We start from the raw sequence: 10000 nt of genomic DNA, 5'->3' as shown, positions 1-10000 counted from the left end.
CATGTAACACAATCATTGTGTAACAGCACACCCATGTGACACACTACAAAACACAGCACACCTATGTGACAATCACTGTGTAACAGCACACCCATGTAACACAATCATTGTGTAACAGCACACCCATGTGACACACTACAAAACACAGCACACCTATGTGACAATCACTGTGTAACGCAGCATACCCATGTGACACACTGTGTAACACTGCTCACCCATGTGACACAATCATTGTATAACAGCACACCCATGTGACACAATCCTTGTGTAACACCGCACACTCACCATGTGACACAAACAGACACAGACGTTACACACAGACACGCACACATCCCGCCTCCCACAGACCTTCGTGCTCGGCCTCCAGCATTCTGGTTGGGGGGGCTCGTCTGAGGCAGAATCTGGGGGGCATTTTTCATCTTCTCCAGACGCAGCTAAAAAGAGAGAGAGGGGGAGAGGTGAGAGATACTGGCGGCGGCGGCGGAAGAAAGGGGCGAGACAGGCAGCGAGGAAGAGGAGAGAGAAGAAAGACTGGAGAGAGACGACACTAGCAGAGAGGGGGTGAAAGGTGAGACTAAGGCTGCGTTTATAGCCCCGGCGACACGACGTCGCGCAGCGCCGCAGCAAGTACATGCAGTCCGTCGCGGGTGCCCATAGGGGGCCGATCGCTGGTAGTCAAAGGATTTTTACTTCTTCAGCAATCGCCGCGTGACGTCAGTGGCACGCGAGCGGTTCAGCCAATGAGGGCGAACCGCTCAAGGCCAAGCCTCCGCCACGCCCCCCCCGGTCGCCCTCTCTCGTCTCCTGCGCCAGAGTGCAGGAAACGCTATAGGACGGCAAAGGATGACGTCATGTCGTCGTTGCCCTAACTATAAGCGCAGCCTAATGGCGCAGCCTAATGGAGAGAGGCCGACAGAGAGGGAGAGACTCACAGAGAGAGAGAGGGAGAGGTGGGTGAGAGAGAGAGGGGTGGGTGAGAGAGAGAGGGAGAGGTGAGAGAGAGTGGGAGAGGTGAGAGAGGGAGAGACTCACAGAGAGAGAGAGGGAGAGGTGGGGTGAGAGAGAGGAGGGAGAGGTGAGAGAGAGTGGGAGAGGTGAGAGAGAGTGGGAGAGGTGAGAGAGGGAGAGACTCACAGAGAGAGAGAGGGAGAGGTGGGTGAGAGAGAGAGGGGTGGGTGAGAGAGAGAGAGGGAGAGGTGAGAGAGAGTGGGAGAGGTGAGAGAGGGAGAGACTCACAGAGAGAGAGAGGGAGAGGTGGGTGAGAGAGAGAGGGAGAGGTGAGAGAGAGTGGGAGAGGTGAGAGAGAGTGGGAGAGGTGAGAGAGAGTGGGAGAGGTGAGAGAGAGTGGGAGAGGTGAGAGAGGTGAGTGAGAGAGAGAGAGAGAGAGAGAGAGAGAGAGAGAGGGGAGATGTGAGAGACTCACAGAGAGAGAGAGGGAGAGACTCACAGAGAGAGAGAGGGAGAGGTGGGTGAGAGAGAGGGTGAGGTGAAAGAGAGTGGGAGAGGTGAGAGAGGTGAGAGAGAGAGGGGAGATGTGAGAGACTCACAGAGAGAGAGGTGAGTGACACAAGAGACTGATGGAGAGAGGCTCACAGAGAGAGGGAGAGGAGAGAGACTCACAGAGAGAGAAGTGTGTGACATGTGGGGAGGAAGGTGAAAGAAGAGACTGGTGCATAGAGGCTACGAGAGGGACAGGTGAGCGATTCACATGGAGAGAAAGGGGGCGACAGACTCAGAGAGAGACAGCAAGAGGGGGAGAAAGGGTAAACAAGAGATACAGAGAGGGGATGGAGGGGCTGAAAGAGAGATGTCAGAGAGAGACCTTCCTTCCATAGAGACATGAGACTCTCCCCCTATATTCAGACCCCGGAGCTCTCTCTCACCGCACTCTGCTTCTTCTTTAATTCTTCCAGCAGAGACTCCACCGTGTCATCTGCAACATCAAAGGCCGTCTGACCCTGCAAAAGAGACATGATTCGCAGTGCGCACAAGCACGGCAGCCTGCGAGAGAGAGCGCAGAGACACGACACCCTACGAGAGTGAGAGCACGGGGATGAGAGCCAGACACGCTCCGTGAGGGTGCAAAGACACAAGGGAGGCGGGACAAAGGCACACAGAGCAGCCCAGGCCCAGGACGGAGGGTGCCGAGTGAGTCCAGGCGGGAAGGGGCAGCTTGTGCACCGTGCCAGGAGGCAGCCCAGGCCCTCACCACTTTGTTGATGATGTCCATGTCGCATAGAGCCTCGCAAAGGAGACGGCACGCGTCCTGCTGACCCCAGTGAGTGGCCGCGTGCAGGGGAGTCCAACCGTCGGAATCACGGGAGTCCACGTCAAACCCCAACTGCAGGAGGAGCCTGAGACAGACAGGAAGTGGGAGAGGAGGAGAGAGAGAGAGACAGGAGGGGGGGGGGAGAGAGAGAAAGAGAGAGGAGGCGGGGAGAGAGAGAGAGAGGAGGGGGGAGAGAGAGAGAGAGAGGAGGGGAGAGAGAGAGAGAGGGGAGAGAGAGAGAGAGGAGGGGAGAGAGCGAGAGAGAGGAGGGGAGAGAGAGAGAGAGAGAGAGGAGGGGAGAGAGAGAGGAGGGAGAGAGAGAGGAGGGGGGGAGTAGATGGAGGAGAGGGGGAGAGAGAGAGGAGGGGGGAGAGAGAGAGGAGGGGGGAGAGAGAGAGAGGGGGGAGAGAGAGAGAGAGAGGAGGGGAGAGAGCGAGAGAGAGGAGGGGGGAGAGAGAGAGAGAGAGGAGGGGAGAGAGGGGGGAGAGAGAGAGGAGGGGGGAGTAGAGAGAGGAGAGGGGGGAGAGAGAGAGAGGAGGGGGGAGAGAGAGAGAGGAGGGGGGAGAGAGAGAGGAGGGGGGAGAGAGAGAGAGAGAGGGGGGAGAGAGAGAGGAAGGGGGAGAGAGAGAGAGGAAGGGGGAGAGAGAGAGAGGAAGGGGGAGAGAGAGGAAGGGGGAGAGAGAGGAGGGGGGAGAGAGAGAGAGGAGCGGGGAGAGAGAGAGGAGGGGGGAGAGAGAGAGAGAGAGGATGGGGGAGAGAGAGAGAGAGAGGAGGGGGGAGAGAGAGAGAGGAGGGGGAGAGAGAGAGAGGAGGGGGGGAGTGAGAGAGGAGGGGGGAGACAGAGGAGGGGGGAGAGAGAGAGAAGGGGGGAGAGAGAGAGAAGGGGGGAGAGAGAGGAGGGGGGAGAGAGAGACAGAGGAGGGGGGAGAGAGAGAGAAGGGGGGAGAGAGAGAGAAGGGGGAGAGAGAGGAGGGGGGAGAGAGAGAGAGAGGAGGGGGAGAGAGAGGCAGAGACAGAAGGAGATAGAGGGGAGGCAGCAAGAGACAGGAAGATTAAGGTAGGCAGAAATAAAGAGCAATAAAGGAGGGAGGGAGAGAAACAGTAAGAGGGGGAGAGGGAAATAACATTGCTGTCTCTTCTTTCCGTACGTGATAACCTCAAAATCCCCTCACCTCAGCTCGGTCCCCCCACCCTACCGTCTGTGTGCCCTTCCGCTCACCTTGTGATGTCAGTGCGCCCCCCGCACCACGCCCGTGTTCCCCCTCCCCTTGTAACCCTTGCGTGTCCCTCACCTCATGACGCCAGTGTCCACACACACACACACACACACACACACACACACACACACATATCCCTGTGTGTCCGCCTCACCTCATGACATCTGTGTAACCCTTGCGTGTCCCTCACCTCATGACGCCAGTGTCCACACACACACACACACACACACACACACACCGGGTGTGTCCGCCTCACCTCATGACATCTGTGTAACCCTTGGCCGCAGACACATGCAAAGCAGTAGCTCCAGTGGTCGGGTGTCTAATATCCTCGTGTTTCCCGAGGTTCACCCAGAGCCGCGCGTCCCTCAGCATCAGCTCCTCCTCCTCCCGCCGGGCGACGTCCAGATCCAAGCCTGAGAAGCCACAGGACAACACCTGTTACTTGACCTGTCAACCGGCCAGGGGGTTCTCAACGTGCACAAGAGGCAGACCCCCCGTCACATTGCAAAACACGCTCTGGTGTCACATTACCTATTTCTTTGAGTGGAATGGGAAGGGCACCCTTATCCCATGTTCCTTGGGGGGGGGGGGGGGGTGCACCCGCTTTTCCTGATGGGGGGGGTTGGCAAACACTCTCGCCAACCAGTTCCTGCCAGAGAGGAGAGGGAGGGGGCGCTCTCTTACCTTGCTTCTTGATCTCGCTCTTCAGCAGTTTCTCCATGGCGCTCTCGTGGGCCACGTCCAGCGGCAGCTCCCCCTCGCTGTTCACAGAAGCGACGCTGGCTCCCTGTGTAATCAGGTACCTGCCGAGGGAGGGTGAAGCCCCCAAGTTACTGAAAGGCTCAAACACAGGAGCCCGTGGTAAACCCGAGACACAGAGAGGGCCGCTGACAAAGTCGCCTATTCCTTTGACAAAGTGCCCAACTTGTGGCGCGAAATGCGTCAGGGCAGAGATCCTGGATGCGGGTTAGCCCTTTTCTTTTAAGGAAAACCCTCGGTGTGTTATTATTGTGACTGCATTTGAGGACGTGGTCATTGCTGAGGCTTGAATTCCATGCTGGTCGTGCCCTGGAAACGCAGCCTGTAATCTTTTATCTAGAACGTTGTCATGGTGACTTTAATGACAAAGAATACAAAAAAAAAAGGCGCCTCCAATGAATAAATCAATGAATCCAACCAATGGCGTAGTCCAATGTGGGTAGCAGGCAGTCCTGAGTGGAGTCTTCAAAGAAGCCTCACAGAAAGACACACAAACATATAGGACAAAAACAAAAAGAGACAAAACAAAAATCATAGTGTAACTCAAATAACAAAACAGAAAAATCTAAAAAAATAAATAAATCTGTTTTGTTATTTGAGTTACACTAGGATTTTTTTCTTTTGTCTCTTTTTTTGTTTTTGTCCTAAATGTTTGTGTGTCTTTCTGTGAGGCTCCACTCAGGACTGCCTGCTACCCACATTGGACTACGCCATTGGTTGGATTCATTTATTTATTCATTGGAGGCGCCGGTTTTTTGTATTCTTTGTCTTTATTGGTTTGTGTACACCATTATTCCCTTAGGCAGCCCCTACTTTAAGTTTAAAGTGTATTGTATTCACCTCTGTCACTTTTATTGTCACAGATTTATAATATAGCATTAGCGCTTATTCACTGCTCTTCCCCTTTATCTATGGTGACTTTAATGTGACTGTCTACTTGTTATTCCTGACGTGCTTGTGTTTTACTACAGCCCTGGGTAAACCATGGACATTTAGGCAATGGTGGGGCGGGTGGGGGGGGGGGCTGGGGAGAGAGAGAGGGAAAGAAAATAGAGATTAGGTGGAAAGTTAGGGAGAAGAGCAGCAGAGAAATAAAGAGATGACAGGAGAGAGGGGGTGGAAGGGAGAGAGAGAGGGGGGGAGGGGGGAGAGAGGAGGGGAGGGGGGAGAGAGGAGGGAAGGGGGGAGAGAGGAGGGAAGAGGGGAGAGAGGGGGGAAGGGGGAGAGAGGGGGAAGGGGGGGAGAGGGGGAAGGGGGGAGAGGAGGAAAGGGAACAGGTGGAAGGGAGACAGAGGGGGTGGAAGGGAGAGAGAGGGGGTGGAAGGGAGAGAGAGGGGGTGGAAGGGAGAGAGAGGGGGTGGAAGGGAGAGAGAGAGGGGAGGGGGGAAGGAGGGGGAGGGGGGAAGGAGGGAAGGGGGGAGGGAAGGGGGAGAGGGGGGAGAGAGGGGGAGAGAGGGGGAGAGGAGGGAAGGGGGAGAGAGGGGGGAAGGGGGAGAGAGGGGGGAAGGGGGAGAGAGGGGGGAAGGGGGAGAGATGGGGAAGGGGGAGAAAGGGGGGAATGGGAGGAGAGAGGGAGGAAGGGGGGAGAGGGGGGAAAGGGGAGAGAGGGTGGGAAGAGAAGAGAGGGGGGGGAGAAATGGGAGGAGAGAGGGGGGGGAGAGAAGAGGGGGAGAGAGAGAAACAGCAGTGAGGTGTCCAAGGGTGGAGATAGGGAGAGAGCAGAAAATAGAGTTATGAGAAGGGAGAAGAGGAGGAGCAGAGGGAAAAAGAAAAAAAGAATCAGGGGGGGGGGGAGTGAATGTGCGGAGAGAGCAAAAGAGGTCAGGACAGAGAGTGCTCCCCCTGGAGTCCTGTTCCCCCCACGTGGGCTGTGTGTGTGGCAGGGGAGGGCACTCACTGTGCGATGCTCACGAAGCCGCAGGATGCTGCTGCATGGAGGGGGGTCCATCCCTCATTATCCGGTTGATTCACACTAGCTCCATTCTCCACCAGAAACTGAACCATGTCCATATTCTCATCGATACAGGCCTGGGGGAGAGAGGAGAGTGAGGAGGAGGGAGAGAGGAGAGTGAGGAGGAATGGGAGAGTGGCAATAAGAGAGTTAGGAGAGAGGTATAGAGAAGAGAGAGTTAGGAGAGGGGTATAGAGAAGAGAGATTTAGGAGAGGGGTATAGAGGACGGGTGTAGAGGAGAGAAAAGAGAGTTAATAGGGGGCATAGAGAAGCGAGTTGGGAGAGGGGTATAGAGGAGAGAAGAGAGTTATGAGTGGGGTATAGAGGAGGTGGTATAGAGGAGGGGGTAGAGGAGAGAAGAAAGAGTTAGGAGAGGGGTAAAGTGGAGAAAGTGAGGAAGGGGTATAGAGAGTTTGGAGAAGGAGTATGGAGAGAGTAAGGAAGGTGGTATCTGGGGGGGGGGGAGATTTATAAGGCAGACAAGGGACGGGAATGAAGAGGAAGGGGAGAGAGGGACAGGGTGGGGGAGAAGTGGTAATAGGGAAGGAGAAGGACGGATGGTGAAAAAGAGGGAGAGTGTGATTGAAGAGGGGAAACTTAGAAGGAGAGAGGCTCGGTGACATGAGTGGGGGAGAAAGGGTGTATGAGTAATACGGGGTCGGACAGGAGAAGAATCTCTGAGACCACTGGTGCCGTAATGTATCGTATTTAAAGAGCAGGAGAAAAAATGGGGGTACCATGGTGCCGCTAATCAGGACTGGGGGGATGAGAGTTCATGGTAGTATGGTGGGGTTGGGAGGTTACCCAATAGTATGGGGTGTTGGGAAGGAAGCAATATCCCAGTAATAGAAAGCCTGTTAGGGGTTCCCTGACAGTATTGGAGAGCTCGGGGGGGTCGATAGCTCTGTAGTGTATGAGATTGTGAGTTCCAACGTTAGTATGGCAGTGCAATGGGTCTCCCTATATATCACGGTGGGATTCTGGTAGTATGGTGACGTCCCCAGTAACATTGGCGGGACCCCCAAATTAGTATGGGGGTCCCACTGTAATAGTGATGGTTTCCAGTGGTTTGGGGCTGAGGGAATGTTAGGGGAGTGTTCCCAGGCAGTGTGGGGTGGTGGTGGGGTGCCCCGGTATTATTAGAGAGGTTTTGGTAGTGTGAGGGGTATCCCGGTATTATTGGGAGGTCTTTGGTAGCTTGGGGGGCACAGTATTACGATTGCAGTAGTTTGAGGGGTCCTACAGATCTTATTGGGGGCTCTAGTAGTTTGGGGGATGTCCTGGTTCTAAGGGAGACTGGTAGTTTGGAGAGTCCCTGTAGTTTGGGGGTTCCTATGTTTAATTGGGGGGCTCTGGTGGCTTGAGGGGAGCACAATATTGGGGAATCCCGTTTTATTGGGGAGCTCTGGTAGTTTGGGGAGTACCCCCGTGTTATTTGGGGACTTTGGTCGTTTGGGGGGTGCCCCGGTATTAGTGGGGGGATCTGGCAGTGTGAGGGGGTCACCCAGCATTATTGGGGGAATCTGGTAGTGTAGGGTGTCCCCCATAGTATTGGGAAGATCTGGTATTGTGAGGGGGGGGGTGGCGATTCCCAGGTATTATATGGGGCACATGATAATGTGGGGGAGTCCCCAGTAATATTGGGGTTTCTGATAGTGTGGGGGTCCCACGGCAATATTGGGGGATCTGATAGTGTGGGGAGTCTCACAGTGTGGGGGTCCCCAGTAATATTGGAAGATCTGACATGTGGGGCAGTATTATTGGGGGAATGTGATAGCGTGGGGGTGTCTGACAGTGTGGGGGGTCCCCCAGTAATATTGAGTGATCTGAGTGTGGGGGGGGGGGCAGTATTATTGGGGATATATGATAGTGTGGGGGTCCCCCAGTATTATTGGGTGATATTGTGTGGGGGGGTCCCCCATTAATAATGGGAGATCTGACAGTGTGGGGGCAGTATTATTGGGGGTATATGATAGTGTGCGGGGTCCCTCAGTATTATTGGGTGATATTATTGTGCGTGGGGTGGGGGTTCCCCGGTAATATTGGGGGTATATGATAGTGTGTGGGGTCCCCCCAGTATTATTGGGGGTAAATGATAGTGTGTGGGGGGGGTCCCCCAGTATTATTGGGTGATGTGATAGTGTGGAGAGGGGGGTCCCTCGGTAATATTGAGTGATCTGACAGATGGGGGGCAGTATTATTGGGGGTATATGAGAGTGTGTGTGGGGCTCCCCCAGTATTATTGGGTGATCTGACAGTGGGGGGGGGGGGCAGTATTATTGGAGGTATATGATATTGTGGGGGGTCCCCCAGTATTACTGGGTGATATTATTGCGTGGGGGGGTCCCCCCGGTAATATTGGGGGGCTCAGGTACCTGGTGCAGCGCCGTCAGCCCCGTCCACATTGGTCCCGTTGATCGGGGCTCCGGCCGCCAGTAACCCCCGCACCTCCTCCCGGTCTCCGGCCGAACAAGCGGCCATAAACACCGCTCCCTGCGCGAAGCGGACCCGGGGCGGGCGGCGGGAGGAGCCGGGGCCCAAGCTCCGCTCCGTCTCCGAGCCCGACCACCGGCTCAGCTGCTCCCGCCGCTTATCCCGAGCCGCGTCCGACCGGCACCGATCCTCCGCCGCCATCTTCCCAGTCCTGCCCGGGGAGAGGAGGGGAGCGGGGGAGGGAGCGAGGAGGGGAGCGGCGGGGACAGGCCGGGGGAGGAGACGGAGGGGGGGGGGGAGAGGCCACACAGAGGAAGGAGGGGACAGAAGAGGGAGAGAAAGGGCAGGGGGGGGACGGAAAAGGGGGAGAAAGGGCATGGGGGGTGGCCAGAGGAAGGGGTAGAGAGAAAAGGGGGGGGTAGAGAGAAAAAAAGGGGGGGGTAGAGAGAAAAAGGGGGGGGGTAGAGAGAAAAGGGGGGGGTAAAGAGAAAGGGGGGGGTAGAGAGAAAAGGGGGGTAGAGAGAAAAGGGGGGGTAGAGAGAAAAGGGGGGGGTAGAGAGAAAAGGGGGGGGGGGTAGAGAGAAAAGGGGGGGGGGGGTAGAGAGAAAAGGGGGGGGGGGTAGAGAGAAAAGGGGGGGGGGGTAGAGAGAAAGGGGGGGTAGAGAGAAAGGGGGGGTAGAGAGAAAAGGGGGGGGTAGAGAGAAAAGGGGGGGTAAGAGAAAAGGGGGGGTGTTGAGAAAGCGGGGGGGTGGAGAGAAAAGGAGGGGGGGTGGAGAGAAAAGGGGGGGTAGAGAGAAAAGGAGGGGGGTAGAGAGAAAAGGAGGGGGGTAGAGAGAAAAGGAGGGGGTAGAGAGAAAAGGGGGGTAGAGAGAAAAGGGGGAGAGAGAAGGGGGGAGAGAGGGAAGGGGGGGAGAGAGAGAAGGGAGGATAGAGAGGGAAGGGGGGGAGAGAGGGAAGGGGGGGAGAGAGGGAAGGGGGGGAGAGAGGGAAGGGGGAGAGAGGGAAGGGGGGAGAGAAGGGGGGATAGAGAGGGGAAGGGGGGGAGAGAGGGAAGGGGGGATAGAGAGGGAAGGGGGATAGAGAGGGAAGGGGGGATAGAGAGGGAAGGGGGGGAGAGAGAAGGGGAGAGAGCGGAAGGGGGAGAGAGAGGGAAGGGGGAAAGAGGGAAGGGGGAGAGAAGGGGGAAAGAGGGAAGGGGGAGAGAGAGAGAAGGGGGGAGAGAGGGAAGGGGGGAGAGAGAGAGGGAAGGGGGAGAGAGAGAGGGAAGGGGAGAGAGAAAGTGGGAGAGAGGGAGATAAAGTGGGGGGGAGAGGGGATAAAGTGGGGGGAGAGAGGGAGAGAAAGTGGGGGGTGGGGTAGAAAGGGCA

General features: G+C 56.3%; 1 protein-coding gene across 1 annotated transcript in view; it reads right to left on the bottom strand.

The window, feature by feature from the left end:
- LOC142464012 (protein phosphatase 1 regulatory subunit 12A-like) overlaps nt 1-8908 on the bottom strand; it is a 26690-nt gene extending 17782 nt beyond the window's left edge. The window contains 8 exon segments of the mRNA XM_075566993.1: nt 349-434; nt 1884-1958; nt 2210-2354; nt 3743-3902; nt 4174-4292; nt 6146-6276; nt 8576-8596; nt 8598-8908. Of these exon segments, the coding sequence (XP_075423108.1) occupies nt 349-434; nt 1884-1958; nt 2210-2354; nt 3743-3902; nt 4174-4292; nt 6146-6276; nt 8576-8596; nt 8598-8834 (974 nt within the window). The 5' untranslated portion in view covers nt 8835-8908.
- Between the last annotated feature and the right edge of the window lie 1092 nt (nt 8909-10000).

Source organism: Ascaphus truei, chromosome 12, assembly GCF_040206685.1.
Source record: "Ascaphus truei isolate aAscTru1 chromosome 12, aAscTru1.hap1, whole genome shotgun sequence".
Taxonomy (NCBI): Eukaryota; Metazoa; Chordata; class Amphibia; order Anura; family Ascaphidae; genus Ascaphus; species Ascaphus truei.
This window is presented reverse-complemented; position numbering and strand designations above follow the sequence as displayed.